Source organism: Aspergillus thermomutatus (assembly GCF_002237265.1).
Source record: "Aspergillus thermomutatus strain HMR AF 39 chromosome Unknown NODE_67, whole genome shotgun sequence".
NCBI classification, from domain to species: domain Eukaryota; kingdom Fungi; phylum Ascomycota; class Eurotiomycetes; order Eurotiales; family Aspergillaceae; genus Aspergillus; species Aspergillus thermomutatus.
In genome coordinates, this window is record NW_020798116.1 from 31,306 (window position 1) to 47,646 (window position 16,341).

The window sequence follows — 16,341 nt, forward strand, 5'->3', positions numbered from 1 at the left end:
CATGTTCCGGTCCCAAGCACTAGGTAGTCCGGAGAAATGCCCTGTTCTGCCGGGTTGTCTTGATTCTTGATCCTGGAACGCTGAAGAAACATCCCGCGTTTCACCTGCCGAAAGTGATGTAAATCAAGGGAGCTTGTGTGGGGAAAATAGGCTAATTTCGGGGCCCCTTGGCATATCTAGCCTGAATTGAGGTTATGCTGTGGTCAATATCCAGTAATTGTGGCCTGTCTAGCGAGGACTGAGTAGTTTCAGGCGGCTGTTTTGGCATATGGCATCAGTATCCTGACGTTCTCTGTCTCAGCGACTCATATCCATGATACGACGGTCAAAGTGCGAGATTCTTTGATGTCTAATTCGGCGATTCGGTCCGCTCAAATCTCACTTGAATCATAATCATTGTTTTCAGCGATTGTGCTTGCATTAGTTCTTCGCTCTTCCCAGGTCCTCTCAACAAGGAGGATACCCCCATTAATCATGAGAGCACTACTCCGTACATTATGGCTTGAAGAGAAGTTGAGGGACAATCAGAGAAGCAGACTTTTTCCCTTCTTTGTGGTCTGTGTATTAGGGGAGGAAATTGAGGCCACCTGGAATCTCTTATACCAGTTCGTTGTAGACTTGTATCCTGCACCTGCGATTTGCAAAGGGCGGGTTCATTCAGCCATAGCTGCCGAAATATATTTTGGCCTAGTAGTGACCAGAAATAGCATGATATGTAGGGACAGAGTTCTCGTCACCTTTCATTGACGCGATACTCATTTGAGACTCATTAGTAGAACAGAAACCAGCTCTCGGCGTCAGATCTTCTCAAACTCTTCCATGTTCATTCTGAGTGATGATGTCTTCTTGACCATCTTCACCAGAAGCCAGTATCACGTGATGCATTATGTAAGTTCCATCCCAATAAGGAAAGTCTCAGGTACCAGAAGCGCAAACCCCGATCAGGCAATGTACCTCAACGCGTTGACGCGACAGCGGGACTTTTTGTTGTATGGCGTCAAGGGGAAGCGCAGAAACCTTAGGTAGGGAGTCGTCACCTCACTCTCCATCCAACCAGTCCATCAATATTCTGATTTCTCTGTTTCAGTATGAGGTATACACTCAAGTGTGCATGGTCCCATTCACCTCTTTGATAATTAGATGCTGTCCTTACCACCCTTCAGGGCCATGGAGGCCAATACAATGTGAGTGTCGCACCCATCATTTTCCTTCGTGGGACCCACCTAACCAGGCATTGAACCATGGCAGTGCCTTTCATCGCAACGTCAAGTCCAAGACGCCGGACGAACATTTGAGTCCAAACATCTTCTGGGTTGGAGTCCTCCACGACAACAAGACCCCCCACAATGCGGACTACGAGACGGATGTCCTGTGGATCAAATGTCGCGGCGTGAGTGAGCCACAAGATCTCCCAGCAATAGCCGAGCTGATACTGACGTGCCTTTCGATCGACTGCAGCGTACGAAATTCGAAGATATCAGGAAGCAATACCTGTTACGGGCTTCCCACAAGGAACCGATCGTGTTCCGGCACAATGGCATCGTCGTGGCCTCGATGGACACTGTTGCGGAACTGGACACCTTTGCTGACCGTGTCATCGCCGTCGAAGCGATCAAGCAATCAGAACTGGCTTCTCGTACCAGCCCAGCGCGACGGGATCCCCTTGAGGCCCTTTCCAGCCAGGCTCCGGCGAACGGAGGATTGGTGAAGTCGGATACGAGGATTAAGCCTGAGCCTCAAGACTGGCCCGTCAATGACGAAAATCGAGTGTCCTCACCCAAACCACCAAGCACCGGGGGCATCAGCAAATCGGAGTCGCCTTCACGTCTCCTTGGACGGAAAGAGGCCGTTCAAGCGCACAATACCCTTTCCGCAGGTTCTCAGGATTACATCACAGAGTGTGCCATGCGTGATTTTGTCCATGAGCGTCTCGCAGAACTATACTCCGGCTGTGTAGGATCAGAGTCATCTATCGGTGAGCGAGCTACCACTTCACGACTCAGTCCTACGAAGCAACTTATTGACTAGGTACAGAACATCATCGGCGTGAGTTCGTTCAACAGTGGAATACCATGCCTCCGGACGCCCACGAATGGTTTAAAAAACGAGCCCTCTTATTTACTCGCGCCCACACTGCACCCACTCCTCAATTGCTGGCGGAACTGCATGAGTTTACAAGCCATAACGCTGGGTTCTACCAGTATTTTTCCTCGCGAAAAGCCATTTTCGAGGTCTACGAGATGACCTATAATTCAGGTCGGCATCCATACTTTCCTTTTGCTTACCTATTCTAATGTACAATTCAGATCAAGCGTTTATCATGATGAAACAAGACTGGGACAGATTGAATAAAGTTTCCCAAAACATCTGGATTGAACAAGGACGAAAACTGCGACAAACGTCTCTTCCGCCCTCGCTGTACTTGTCTACAACCGCGTCCTCCTCACCGTTCACTCAAAATACTTCAAAACCAACTCCGTTGTCCCAAATCGCTCCAGTCACAGCCAGTGCGACAACAGATTGTCCCGAGTCCAAGCCTCTGCAGCAGCTTTCCCTGCAGAATCTATTTGCTGACAGCACTCCCGAGCTTCTTGAGGCTGCCGTGCAACAAGGAGTGAAGTTACTTGAAGATTTGAAAGAGCCGCTCGGTCGCGTGGCGGTTGAAGATGCATCCCAGTGGCTGCAGGCTATAGAGAAAGTCCAAAGTCAGGCTACGCAGCCCAGGACTATTGTCGGTGTTGTCGGTAACACTGGGGCTGGAAAGTCATCCATCATCAATGCCATGCTTGACGAGGAGAGATTGGTGCCGACAAATTGTATGAGGGCATGCACGGCGGTGGTTACCGAGATTTCCTACAACACCAGCGATGATCCTTATCGGGCTGAAATTGAATTCATCACACAGGAAGACTGGGAAAAGGAACTCAAGGTTCTGTTTCACGATCTTTTCGATGGCAGTGGCAATGTCTCTCGTGAAGCATCCAATGAGGAAAGTGAGGCGGGCGTTGCATACGCCAAAATCAAGGCTGTATACCCCAATTTCACGAGGGAGATGTTGCAGAATAGCTCAGTCGAGCAGCTGATGAGGCACCCCAATGTTCGAAACGTGCTGGGCAGCAAGCGAGAAATTACCGAGTCCGATTCCCTCCGCTTCTACAAGAAGCTCCAATTCTTCGTCGATAGCAAAGAGAAGACAGCGGGCGAGAAGGCTAAAGACAAGAAGCCTGCCAGAGATTTGGAATTTTGGCCTTTGATCAAGGTTGTCCGTCTCTACGTCAAAGCCGAGGCACTCTCGACCGGCGCCGTCATTGTCGATTTACCCGGTGTTCACGATTCAAATGCTGCCCGCTCTGCCGTTGCCGAGGGCTACATGAAACAGTGTACGGGTCTATGGATCGTGGCTCCGATTACTCGAGCAGTCGATGATAAAGCCGCCAAATCGCTGCTTGGTGACACCTTCAAGCGACAGCTCAAGATGGATGGTGGCTTCAATACCGTCACCTTCATTTGTAGCAAGACTGACGACATCAGCCTCATGGAGTGTCAGGACTCACTAGGACTCGAGGAGGAGATGGGCGCAAATTGGGCTAAATCCGATGAACTTGCCAAGGAAAGGCGAGTACTCAAGCAGCGGCTGGAGGAATTGAAAGAGACCAAAGCCATCTATACGGCTTCCGCGGATGAGGTGGATGAAGTCCTCGAGGTCTGGGAGGCCTTGAAAGATGACATTGAGGATGGGAAGACTGTTTTTGCTCCCCGTGAGAATTCAACCTCCAAGAAGCGAAAGAGAAGCTCGAGCAGCGAGAAATGTGGAAGGCGAAAGAAGGCTCGAACTCCAAACAGTGACGCTGATAGCGACTATGTCGATAGTGACCAAAACTGCAACAATTCCGACACAGAGACGGACGAAGAGGAGGATCAGCCTGAAGAGACTCGTGCTCCCCTCACTAAAGAAGAGATCACTGAGAAGATTCTGGAACTCAAGACGACGAAGAAGGAAAGCCGTCGCCAAAAGCAAGACCTCGAGGCTCAGATCAAGGAAGTTCGGAAAAAGATCTCAGACATTAACGAAGCTGACGCGAAGATCGAAGCTGAGATGAGGGCGATAGCTATCTCCGGCCGGAACGAATATTCTCGAGGTGCGATTCGGCAGGATTTCGCCGCCGGAGTCAAAGAGCTTGACCAGGAACTCGCCGAAGAAGAGGACGCTGCCAACTTCAACCCAGATGTCGATGCTCGCGATTATGACGAGGTCGCGAAATCTCTTCCTGTGTTCTGTGTTTCGTCCCGGGGCTACCAGAAGCTGCGAGGACGTCTGCGAAAAGAAGCCGACGTACCCGGGTTCCAGTCTGTTGAAGAGACCGAGGTTCCTCAACTTCAGGCTCACTGTAAGAAACTCACGGAAGTGAGCCGGGAAGCCAACTCGCGGAGATTTCTGAACAGTCTCAGTCAACTTTTGAACTCTCTTCGCTTGTGGTCCACTCCAGACGGAGATGGCAGCCATCTCACTGACGGCCAAAAGGCCAGGCAGAATACGATGGTGCAGAATAGAATTCAGAAGCTCGAGAGTGTAAGTGCGAATGGTTCTTATCAACATCCTCTGTATGACTCTTCTCTCTTTGATTCGTCCCATTTCATTCTTAATTGTAACAGTTCGATCATACCCGTTGCAGGTTGCTGACAATGAAGTAACCGTGTAGGAGTTGGGAAAGCACGTCAGAAGCGTCCATCAGCAGATACGAGGAGAATTCGATGACAATATATTCGACGCCTGTGGTAAGTAGCCTATCTGGACCGTCACGAACCATTCCTGTTCCATTAACGTGCAAACAGAGAACGCCCTCGCCCCGGCCGCGGCTGAGGCAAACAAAACTGTGCTTCGATGGAGCGCGCCGGTTAACCGTAACGACCGCACCGCTGGAGGTTATTTCTGGTCCACGTACAAGGCTATATGCCGCCGTAATGGGGTCTATTCAAACGCTCAAGGGCATCACGACTGGAACGCCGAGCTGATCGAACCTGTCATCAAGGCCATCGCCTCGGGCTGGGAGAAGACATTCTCGCGGCGCGTCCACTCCCTTCTGCAGGGCGCTGCATCTGATGCTGGACGCTTACTGAAATCTTTACATGACGACATTGAGCGGGAAGCTAGTCAGAACGGTCCAGTAGCAAGTCTCCATTTGTTATCTCATCAGTTACGCAACTACCAGGCGCTTCTCAAAGATGTTTGTAACGAAAACTTCGCGACGACTGTGGCCCAGGCAAAGGAAATCAACCGCATGTTTCAGCCCGTGATTGCTACCGCTCTTGAACCCGCCTACCAAACCTGTGTTGCGGAACGCGGTATGAGCATTCCGATCTGAGGCTTGATTTGACACTAATTCTTCTCTTAGGTACTGGAAGTTTCATGCGAATGAAAGCAGCCATGGCGGCCCATGTGGAACAGACTCGCTGGACCATGTTCCGTGACAGTGCGGATACTGTTAAACGAGCACTTGAAGAGATGGTCAAGGCGGTTGAGGACAAAATGCTCTCGAAAACCCAGGAAATTCTGGCTTTTGTGAAACGAGATTATATGTCAGCACTTGGCGGCAGCCTCTTGGCTTCGAACAGAGCCTTGCCTTCGGGTCATCGTGTCGCGCGTGATGATGTCTTTCAGAAGATCAACACAGGGGAAGTGGCCTTCAAGCGCTTGGCGGATCCCCATTTTGAGGAAGACGATTCGAAACCCAAACAAGACGAGGAGGGGAAAGTCGGTGATGAGGATAAGCCTGGCGTTCCAGACCAATACGCGTCCACAGAACCTTCAGAAGAGGCCATGAAAGACACAGACATTGGCGCAACCGAACTTCCTGACAGCGCTGTCATTGATCTGCCTATCGGAGAGGCCTCCCAGGAAAGCTTTGCTTCACCACCAGATGATTAGTAAAAGGCCTTGTTACCATTGACTCATGATCCAGCCTTGCTGAATGCCGCTGACGTACATAAGATTTGTTCCGATACAACTCCCCTTGAGAAGACCTCTTCCTTTCCAAAAGCGCAGAAATATGCAAATGATGTACAAAACAGTTGCACGATTGTATGACATGCTTTCCGAGTTGGCCAAAGCTCGCTACCTCTTTCATGTGCATTTGTTGACCGCGCAGCCCTAGCTAAGGCCGGGCAGCGTTCTTGTTTTCAGGGCGGATTTACTGTACATATCGCATTTCAAGAAACAAAGATTATTTGGGGGCTGGCATTTGTCTGTAAATACGCACATGAATTCAGCCTTCTACTGATTATTGTACTACATTTCGTATTAGTCCACTCAGCTGCTGCAATCGACTATATTTACGTAGAGACTGGAATGGCATGACAGACATATAAGATCAATTGCACCTGCAGGTATCGATGATGGAATCTGGTAAATAAAAACGTATTTGTTCTCATGTATATCCTCCAACAATCATGACAATTTCCCACTCTTCGCCATCTTGTTCCTCGCTGGCAATGCGACGAGATATATCCACTAACGCCCCGGCACATAGACTGAGAGCCAGTCGCTCTTGATCTCCTCCAGGTGCTGAGCAATGAGAAGATGATCTTGAAGGACATGCAGGCTGTCTCTTCCGCCCCAGAGGCAACAGCCAAAGATACCGTTCGCCATCAACCGGTAGAACCGAATCCGCGGACCGAAAGTGATGGCACCATGTATTTCAAGCCCATCGTGAATTGGAATGACTGTCAGTGTCTCGGTCAGCTGCAATCTCAGCCGATCTTCGGCATGGCGCGAGGGCGGTTCCGCACCTTGTCTCGGAGAGCTTCTGCAGTGAAGGGCGAGGAAGCGGGTGTTTTCAAACGTACCTAGCTGCGTGGCGACGGACAATTGAACGAAGGGGAGGATGGTGCTGGGCGCGGCCGTGATGGCGTACTCGTTGTTGGCAGGCCTGTCAGTCTGGGAGATGGGAAAGTAGAATTTGAGGATTTCGGTCCAGACCTCACATACCTCATCTTTGTCCATGGGCCAGTTGGCGAGGTCGCGGATCCTCTGCTGCAGCTCCGGGCTGTAGCGATCCTGGAAATCGTTAGTGGGTTGTATGAGTGGAGGGGCAAGTGAACTTACCATGATGACTCTTTAGTGGTTCTGCTGGATAGTTAGTAGAATAGGGGGACGAAAGGCGTCAGGTATACGCATGAAAAAGAGGTGGTAATGAATCCAAGAAGGATGAAGTGATAATTGAAGACTTGTTTTGCAGTCATTCGAGGAGATATATATACTCATCCTGGCACAGAGGTCTTGCTTCCTAGACATCAGCCATCAGAGTATCAGAAAATCCTAGGCAAAGAAGAAACAGTAGCAGAAGAGCAGCTCCATTCATTGTCTTTGTTGCTTGTCATCCAACAATGCATTGTCTCTCAAATGTGCTGAAGGATGCATCAGGAAGACCGCGAACAAAGGATTGACTTCATAATAGACTAGAACACAGCATAAATTTGACTAGACAGCACGACGCCCAGGGGATTTATGTGATAATCACTAGGTATCCTCAACCGAGACTATGTTCAAGGCGATGTTCGAGACATTGAGGTCTTTGGCATCTCCGGCATCACTGCCATGTCCCTAGTCTGCTGAAACCAAGGCAAAGACATATCCATATTTAACTATGCGACAACAATCAGCTGGTGTCCAGACATAGCATGGCACAGCTATACAATGAGCTATTGATATTGTAGCCTTGTAGGTCTTGCAGTTTCCCCGCAAAAGAAGCGGGGCCCCACATAATCCCCCTCTTTCTGCATTTCTGCCTTGCCTTTCCCACCGCAATTCTCCATCTCCATCTCCATCTCCTGGCCAGCTCTTCAGCCACAACTTGTCATTGTCCATCAGCGAGATATCCGGTCATCCCCTTATCTGTCTATCTTTGTTACGTCTACTTTTTATCCCGAATCTTGGGACTTGGAATGAATCCTCTGATGGACTCTCTGCAAAAGGGTAATCTCAAACGGATTCGCCAAGCTTGCGCCAACTGCCGGTACGTAATCCAACTCCGTGGGCTCGAATAAAGCTGAGCGGTTGAGCCATGGTGTAGGCGAAGGAAAACAAAGTGCTCCGGGGAGCGTCCGGTCTGCTTTCACTGTCGCCGCAATAAGCACACCTGCGTCTACGAGCCTTACTCCGTCACCGTCGGCGACAACCCGCCGAATGCTCCAGTGACATCGAACGCTGAGAATGTACGGTTGTAGCTTGGTTCCATTTGTTGCTTTGTACCTGACCATCTCCCAGACCCAACTGTTGCAACGCATCTCGTTGATCGAGTCGCGCTTGGCAGAGCTGAGTGGCCAGACTGTACAACAACCCAGGTAGGCCGACCCCAAGATTGGCCGACTCCATGTCTAAGTATGCTAATAGTATATCCAAGTCCCTTAGTAGACCTTGGACCTCCCGAGCAGCAAATTTCCTTATCGCAGCGTGCTAACCCTGGAATTCATTCGCTCTTAAACCCTTCCCAATCCGTTCTAAGCTCCGTCATAGACACATATTTCACTCACGTTCACAACCAGCCGTATAGCAACTTCCAGGAGACGACCTTTCGACAAGGGCTACAGAATGACACCTTGCCCCGATGCCTGATCCTGGCCGTGCTGGCATCCGCTGTCCGCTTCTCCACACATGAATTCTATGCAGGAAGATCGGTCGAGGCATCAGAAGTCTATGCCCGGGAAGCATGGCTATCGGTACTTACCGATCACTTGACCGTGGAGGATAATATGGGTGTTCATGTGGTGCAAACTGTGAATATGCTGGCAGTGATCGACTATACCGGTAGGGTGTTGTGTAAAACTAGGCTTTACGCTGAACGAGCTGCAGCTAACCTCTTGCTTAAACCCCTAGCTGGACGGGTCAATTCAGGCTGGCTCAAAATTGGCCTGGCAGCCCGCATCTCCCAAGGACTCGGCCTGATGAGAGAGCCCGATGGCTGGTTACCTGTTGCGGAACAGGAGGAACGTCGACGAGCATTCTGGTCAGTATACCTGCTCGACAAACTCATTTCATGTGGACGATCCCGTCCGCTCGTCATTCTCGACCAAGATTGTCACGTACAGCTCCCGTGCGATGAAAGCACCGTCCGGCAGGGGGAGACAAAGAAGACCTACACGCTGCTTCAGCTTCTCAACTGGAACACCAAAATTTCCGATACCCCGAGTCCATTTGCTCTGGTCATCCTGCTCGCATCAATCTTCGGGCGCTGCACCAGGTATGTGTATGCCAACCGACATACCGATGAGATTCCTCCTTGGGGCACCAAGTCGGAATATTCTGCCATCAATTCATCGTTACTACTGTTTGAGTCCTACGCAAAGATGGGCAACACGTCAGTGGTCGATATGTTAACAGGCAGTGTTGGGACCATTGACCATCAGGAGCTTGGCCACCGAGTATATGCGCATACGCTCTTCCACCTCTGTCACTGCTTGTTGAATCATCCCTTTGTTCTCAGCCTTTGTCTCAAGCCCTTTGGCTCCAAAGTTCCTCATAGCTTCGTGACCCGCGCACTCCAAAACGGGCTCGACCATGCCACGCAGCTGGTGAATCTTCTGCGGGATGTGTCTGACGCAGGGGGACTCGTTGAATCCTCTTTCTACGCATATTGTGTTGCTATTGCGGGTGGGATTCTCTCGATCGCGTCGCACGAGGAATCTCAAAGCGTCTTGTGTCGTCCTTCCGAGATGCTGGAGTGCTTTCAACATGGTATCGATATCTTAGATCGATTAGCCGAATTCTGGACCCACGCAGCCAACATGGTATGTAAATCCTGACAGACGGCGGTGCTTCTAACTAACCAATTTTCTGGAGTAGTCGGTCCGGCTGCGCGACTTCCACGCACAGCGACATAGCCTAGGCAGCGTTCTCGATGCGACTGGTGTGCCGAGGGATCTGGATCCTATGTCCGAGGAGACATTCTGGTCCATGCTCGACTATTCAATCATGGGAAGTAATCCACGCAAGGCATCCAGTGCACCTGGCTCGAATGTGCCCAGCATGCCCTCGCCGACATCATGGGCTCGAGGGTCGGACATTCTCGCCGCCGCATCCCCCAGGGTGCACACGAGCCATGAGGATATTTTTTGTGGCCTGTCGCCTGCTTTACGTCTCGACGAAGTCGAATATTTACTTAGTTGTAGCACGCCAAGGACTGGACTCATTTGACACAATGTTCAGATGAGTTGTGTCATGGGAGTGTTGCGTGCCGCGATCGGAACGCGGACCGTTTCTCTTTCCCGAGCCGCTTCATGTGTTCGCAGTTCGCACCCTCTCTGGAGATAAAGATGCGAATACCCCAATCACGTCCCACACATCGTCATCTGTTTCTTGATCATATCAACATGACTAGCAATAATCAATCCTCGCCGTGGGAGGCGGTTGCCTCGGGTACTACGGCAGCAATTCTGGCAAACATCATTGTATACCCTCTTGACACGTAAGTCCTTCCTCCCTCTTCGCTGGGATCCTCCGATTTGCACCGTCCAAGAATATCTCTAAACATACGACAGTATCAAGACGAAACTCCAAGTGCAAGTCCACAGTCGACCTAAGTGTACCGAAACCAAAGAGGACGAATCACGCAGCCCACCACCTATGCCTATGAGCTATGATAACGTGATCGACACAGTTTCCCATGTGGTGCAGGAAGAAGGCATCTCAGGACTGTATCGTGGGCTGAGCAGTTCCATTCTCAGCACCGCCTCCATGAACTTCGTCTACTTCTACTGGTCGACCAAAGCACGGACCGTGCATCGACACTTCCTCAAACGTCACAATATCCCAGACTCGAACGGTATCGTCAAAGAGCTCTTACTAGGCGCGGTGGGAGGGGCCATGGCCCAGATCTGCACCAACCCCATTGCAGTCATCGTTACCAGGCAGCAGACATGTCGGGCAGCAGATGAAGCGAAATCCATCTTTGGGGTTCTGAAGGATATAGTGAGCAGTGAGGATGGATGGACGGGACTGTGGCGAGGGTTGAAAGTCAACCTCATCCTCGTGGTCAACCCTATGATCACGTATGGTCTTTACCAGTGGCTGCGAGGGGGCTTGCTCCGCTTCAGGAAACCACTGGGATCTGCAGATGCTTTTCGTGCGTATAAACCGTCTCTTTGAAGAAAGATTAACTAAAAACGGACAGTACTCGGGGCTCTATCAAAAGTCGCGGCCACGGTTGTCACTCACCCGCTGATCGTGGCCAAGACCATGCTGCAGTCAAGGCCACCTGCTTGTCGAGATGGTCGACCTTTTCGGGGATTTACGGAAGTACTTCTTTTTATTATTCGACACGAGGGCCTACAGAGGCTGTACAAAGGCCTAGCACCGCAGATAGTCAAGGGGTTTCTGGTACAGGGGTTGATGATGATGCTCAAAGAAAGGTGCGAATGTCCTTTACCAATCAATTTGCCCTGATGAGATTGATTAATCCTAATTATGAGAGCAGGACGGAACTTTTTCTTAGGCTTGTGATGTTGGCGTATAGAAAGCGGTTGCCGCTGTCCCTCCGGGGACAAGTGTAAGTTATTGATATAATACAAGATGGGTTATTTTTTTAATTTCCGGGCGCCTGTGCGCAAAAGGAAGATGATCCAGATTACTCTCACCATTGATATCCAGTCAATGTAGAATCTATTGCAAGGGATCTGTTCAATCAATGCTATCAGCTATACTCATATGCGTTGAGACTCGGGCCTGTTTGCGGGGTATGGCGGGGACGCGGGGTCCAGGCGGAAACCAACCCGAGGCGTATCGGACCGATGCCACTGAGCCTTGGCGTATCGGACCGAAGTATAAGACAGTTGCAGGATACAGACATGGATCTTATCCCCAGCCTACCCAGGTTTACTCTACCATCTCTAAGCTACTAGTCCAACGATACTCCTTCCCCAGGTCCGGCAAGCGCCCCTTCTGCGGGCGGCCCGGACCCGAACATCCTGCTGTAGCTACATTGCATATAACTCCAAAGCCCAGTAATTAGAACACGTACATGATCCATGCCCTCACGCAGCTCGTAAGACCCATCCCAGCTTAACAACATGTCCTCCACTACATCCAATACCCCGTTCGCCGACCCCCTCTGGCTCAACCGGACCTACAGCCCCTACTACACCCCGTCCCACCGACGCCTACAACGTGAAGTCCGTGAATACGTCGACACCCACATTAGCCCCTTCTGCGAGGAGTGGGAGCAACAAGGCTCGGTGCCTATCGAGGTGAGTACATTTCCTGAACACCGACCCGACCTTTCCTGACCGAACACTGACCTGTATGTCGCACGAAGGTCAAAACCCGCCACGCCGAGCTCGGATACACCGCCGTCGCGGCCTTTCCTCTTGCAAAAGACTATCTCCATGGCCAGCGGCTCCCGGGGGATATTGATCCCCGCGAATGGGACGGGTTCCATGATCTGATCGTCATTGACGAGCTAGCGCGTTGTGGATATCTGGGGATCGTTTGGGCGTTGGGCTGTGGAAACTCGATCGGGGGACCGCCGGTAATTAACTTCGGGAATGAGGAGCAGAGGAGACGGTTTTTGCCCGATATGTTGACCGGGAAGGCGAGGTTTTGTTTGGGGGTGACGGAACCGGATGGTGAGTTTGTCTGTGAGGCGCGGTCGTGATGTTATGATGGTTCTACTTCTGACAATGGCTCTGATTTGTAGCTGGGTCTGATGTCGCGGGAATTACGACGACGGCTGAGCGGAAAGGAGATGTTTATATCGTGAATGGGGCGAAGAAGTGGATTACCAATGGGATCTTTGCGGATTACTGCACTGCCGCTGTTCGGACGGGAGGAGAGGGGATTCAGGGTATTTCGGCCCTGGTTATTCCCATGAAGGCGCCGGGCGTGACTTGTCGCAAGATCCAAAATTCTGGTGTTGAGGCGAGTGGTAAGTACATACAGTTCTCTGCCGATTTTGGGATCAATATGCTGACTCCTGGCAGGCTCAACGTACATCGAGTTCGATCAGGTCGAGGTCCCGGTGGCCAACTTGCTAGGGCAGGAAAACAAGGGCTTCCCCATCATCATGAACAGTATGTCCATGTCTCCTGGTTTATAGATGTGCTAGAGGGAACTAAAGAGGAACGCAGACTTCAATCACGAACGTCTGTGGCTGGCTTGTACCTCGCTGCGCATGGCTCGTGTCTGTGCTGAAGACGCATACAAACACGCAATCAGCCGCGAGACCTTTGGTAAGAAGCTGATTGAGAATCAGGTCATCCGGTCCAAGTTTAGTGCCATGGGTCGCAGCCTCGACTCGGCGTACGCTTGGATGGAACAGCTGGTTTACATGTCGGAAATGGCGCGGAAGGATCGTAGGGATCTCGCGATGGGAGGATTGTTTGCCAACTTGAAGGTGTTGGCTGGCAGGACGCTCGAGATGGTGAATCGCGAGGCTCAGCAGGTTCTGGGAGGGCTGGGATACTCGAAGAACGGCCGCGGGGCGCGGATTGAACAGATCAGTCGGGATGTCCGAGTCATGGTCGTGGGAGGGGGAAGTGAAGAGATTCTGTCGGACTTCGCTGTTAATCAGGAGATGAAGGCCATGGCCAGGAAGGCACAGAGCAAGTTGTAACCAGCTGTTGACCTTTGAAGCGCGATATGGAAGACATATCCCAAGTATTCTTGAACCTACAACATAAACAGCCACTCGGCAACACATCCTTTAACTCAAGTCAAGCAAAACTATACTATACCACCGTACAAAGAACCTTCCCCTCCTCCACCGCGTCGCCCTTCTTCCATTCCGTCTCAAACCTCCCATCCGCCGAGACCGCAATACTCAACTCCATCTTCATACTCTCGACGACCATGACCGCCTGCCCAGCCTTGACCAGATCCCCACTCTTCTTCTCAATGGAGAGAATTTTACAGGGCATCGGCGCAGTCACTGTGCGTTTCTCCGCCTCTTCCGCCGTGGCATCCTTCCGAAGACTCTCTGCAAAGGACAGCAGGCTGTGCCGCTGAAACTCCACGTATGTCCCCAACGCAGGGAAATGACAGTATATTCGCTGAGAGCGGTCTACGAGTCCTGGGACTGCACCGGCCGAGGGAATGGCAACATGGCTGAGCATTCTGCGTCCGTCGATGGATACCTCCATGGTGAATGTAGTCGGAGGGAGTGTTGAGTCCGTGGTTGTGGCTGTTGGCCGACACGACTCGATCTGAAGACTTCGTGGCGTTAGCGTTTTCGTGGCTCCGCTGCGAAGAAGACTGCTGATGGCGTTGTATCGAGACGTGGCGGTGCTACTCCTGGCTTTCTCCTGCGGCGTCTGCGGGTCTGCCGGGACGGGCATGAGTCGCACGCGCTGGATGTGTGCTGACTGTCCGGCTGCTGGGGGGTCCCAGATACACATTGTCAATGTCCCAGTTCCGGGACCAGTGATTGTGATGACCACGTCGCTATGGATGTTTACCGGATCGCAATGCTGATTGCGGAATTGCTTTCGGATTCGCTGAAAGGGCCGTCGGCGGGTGGCCGTGGCTTCGGACAGGTTGCGGATGGCCAAGGCCGGGATGATAGGCAGGCAATCTTGAAAGGGCACTTTGGGGAATTGTAGCAACTGCTCAAGATTGGACGGGATGAACGAGGTGGTATATGTTGGCTTTCGAAATTCCGGGCTCAGCAGGCAGCGTTGCAGGAAGAGTTGGTTGGTTTTGACGCCGACGCAGGCCGTGTGTGCCATGACCTGGCTCATCTTCTCGATCGCCAGGGCTCGAGTGGGAGCCCAGACGACAAGTTTCGCAATCATGGAGTCGAAGTAGATGGACACGTCGGATCCGGTCTGAATGGCTGTCTCGTAGCGGACATCCCGACCTGGTCCTAGGGTTCCGTCTGCAGGACGCCAGAGATGGATTTTCCCATGCTCTGGGAAGAAGTGGTTATTTGGATCTTCAGCGCAGAGGCGGCACTCGATCGCATGTCCTTGCGGGGTGAACGCAGGTATGCTCTTCAGACTCCCACCAGCTGCCACGAGCAACTGCAGCGAAACCAGGTCGAACCCAGTCAGCTCTTCGGTAATGGGATGCTCGACCTGCAGCCGGGCATTGACCTCCAGGAAATAGAACTTCCGGGTCTGCACGTCCACCACAAACTCTACCGTACCTGCATTCTCATAGCCGATCAGCTTCGCAATGCGCACCGCCGTGGCACTCATATCCCGACGCATCTGCTCGGTGAGAAACGGACAAGGCGTCTCCTCAATGACCTTCTGATGCCGTCGCTGCACGGAGCAATCCCGATCTAGGAATGACACCACCTCGCCATGACTATCGCCAACAATCTGGATCTCGACGTGCTTCGCAGACTCGATGTACTTCTCCAGGATACAGTCACTGGATCCGAACGCACGTCGTGCCTCCGACTGCGCGCGCTCCAGTTCATTCTTCAGCTGCCCTACCTCCCGCACGATCCGCATTCCTTTCCCGCCTCCGCCCGCAGACGCCTTCAAGATCACCGGGAACCCGATCTCGGCGGCCGCAGCAGCCAGCTCATCTGCCACCTGGCTGGACCCCGTGAACCCGGGAATGAGGGGGACTTCGGGCGCATGCTTTTGCAGGTACGCCTTGGCAGACCTTTTGTCGCCCAACGAGGACATGGCACTGGCGCTGGGTCCGATGAAAATCAGACCCGCCTGACGCACGCGGGTCGCAAAGTCGGCGTTCTCACTCAGATAGCCATATCCCGGATGAATGGCCTGTGCCTGAGTCTGGAGAGCGGTTTGGATGAGGAGGTCGATGTCGAGGAATGGATTTCGCGCATTGCTACCCAAGTGGCCCAGACAAATGGCTTCATCGGCCTCGTGGACGTGGCGCGATGTGGCATCTCTGTTGGGTTGGTCAGTTGGGTATAGACCGTCGTCGTAGAGGGTAGACTCACTCGGTCACATAGACTGCGACGGTCGCTATGTTCAACTTCCGACACGTTTGGATAATGCGAACTGCGATCTCACCCCGATTGGCGATCAGGACTCGTTGGATGATCGGACGTCCATCGGGCCCAAGGGGAGGCACGGCCACGTACAGAGGGAGTCGCGCGGGGGAAGCGTGATACTCGACCACTTCGTGAGACACAGTCATCTTGTTGAGTGACCGTTGGTAGTCGATGTTGGATCGTTGCGTTGCATGAGCAGGGAAACTCCAGCGAAGGCGCGGAGAGCTACTGTTTCCACAAGAAATACATCCCACATTCCGCTTCGTAACGCTATCCGATGCATAGAGAGGGACATAGGGTTAGATCGGTCCGCAGTCCGGTTCCGCCGGCGCTGATCAATCGGACCGGCTGATCTGTTGAGGAGGTAGCTGTTGGCTTTCCA

General features: G+C 52.1%; 5 protein-coding genes across 5 annotated transcripts; 3 read left to right on the plus strand and 2 right to left on the minus strand.

Annotated features, from left to right (window-relative positions):
• Positions 1–1,140: 1,140 nt before the first annotated feature.
• Positions 1,141–5,926, plus strand: CDV56_104314 (uncharacterized protein; the record flags this gene model as incomplete). The annotated part of the gene is made up of 8 exons (XM_026757933.1): positions 1,141–1,184; positions 1,249–1,390; positions 1,459–1,975; positions 2,035–2,256; positions 2,307–4,570; positions 4,701–4,776; positions 4,834–5,343; positions 5,394–5,926. The coding sequence occupies 8 exons, from the start codon at positions 1,141–1,143 to the stop codon at positions 5,924–5,926; spliced, it is 4,308 nt and encodes a 1,435-aa protein (XP_026615397.1).
• A 582-nt stretch (positions 5,927–6,508) lies between these two features.
• Positions 6,509–7,105, minus strand: CDV56_104799 (uncharacterized protein; the record flags this gene model as incomplete). The annotated part of the gene is made up of 2 exons (XM_026758418.1): positions 6,509–7,054; positions 7,103–7,105. The coding sequence occupies 2 exons, from the start codon at positions 7,103–7,105 to the stop codon at positions 6,509–6,511; spliced, it is 549 nt and encodes a 182-aa protein (XP_026615398.1).
• An 836-nt stretch (positions 7,106–7,941) lies between these two features.
• Positions 7,942–11,140, plus strand: CDV56_104912 (uncharacterized protein; the record flags this gene model as incomplete). Its single annotated transcript, XM_026758531.1, has 8 exons — positions 7,942–8,012; positions 8,070–8,211; positions 8,264–8,340; positions 8,400–8,803; positions 8,849–9,783; positions 9,839–10,157; positions 10,202–10,460; positions 10,534–11,140. 8 exons carry the CDS (start codon positions 7,942–7,944, stop codon positions 11,138–11,140), a joined length of 2,814 nt encoding a protein of 937 aa, XP_026615399.1.
• Positions 11,141–12,060: 920 nt separating this feature from the next.
• On the plus strand, positions 12,061–13,601 carry CDV56_105237 (acyl-CoA dehydrogenase family protein; the record flags this gene model as incomplete). Its single annotated transcript, XM_026758856.1, has 5 exons — positions 12,061–12,237; positions 12,306–12,615; positions 12,687–12,914; positions 12,970–13,059; positions 13,117–13,601. 5 exons carry the CDS (start codon positions 12,061–12,063, stop codon positions 13,599–13,601), a joined length of 1,290 nt encoding a protein of 429 aa, XP_026615400.1.
• A 115-nt stretch (positions 13,602–13,716) lies between these two features.
• Positions 13,717–16,105, minus strand: CDV56_105374 (uncharacterized protein; the record flags this gene model as incomplete). Its single annotated transcript, XM_026758993.1, has 2 exons — positions 13,717–15,853; positions 15,906–16,105. 2 exons carry the CDS (start codon positions 16,103–16,105, stop codon positions 13,717–13,719), a joined length of 2,337 nt encoding a protein of 778 aa, XP_026615401.1.
• Between the last annotated feature and the right edge of the window lie 236 nt (positions 16,106–16,341).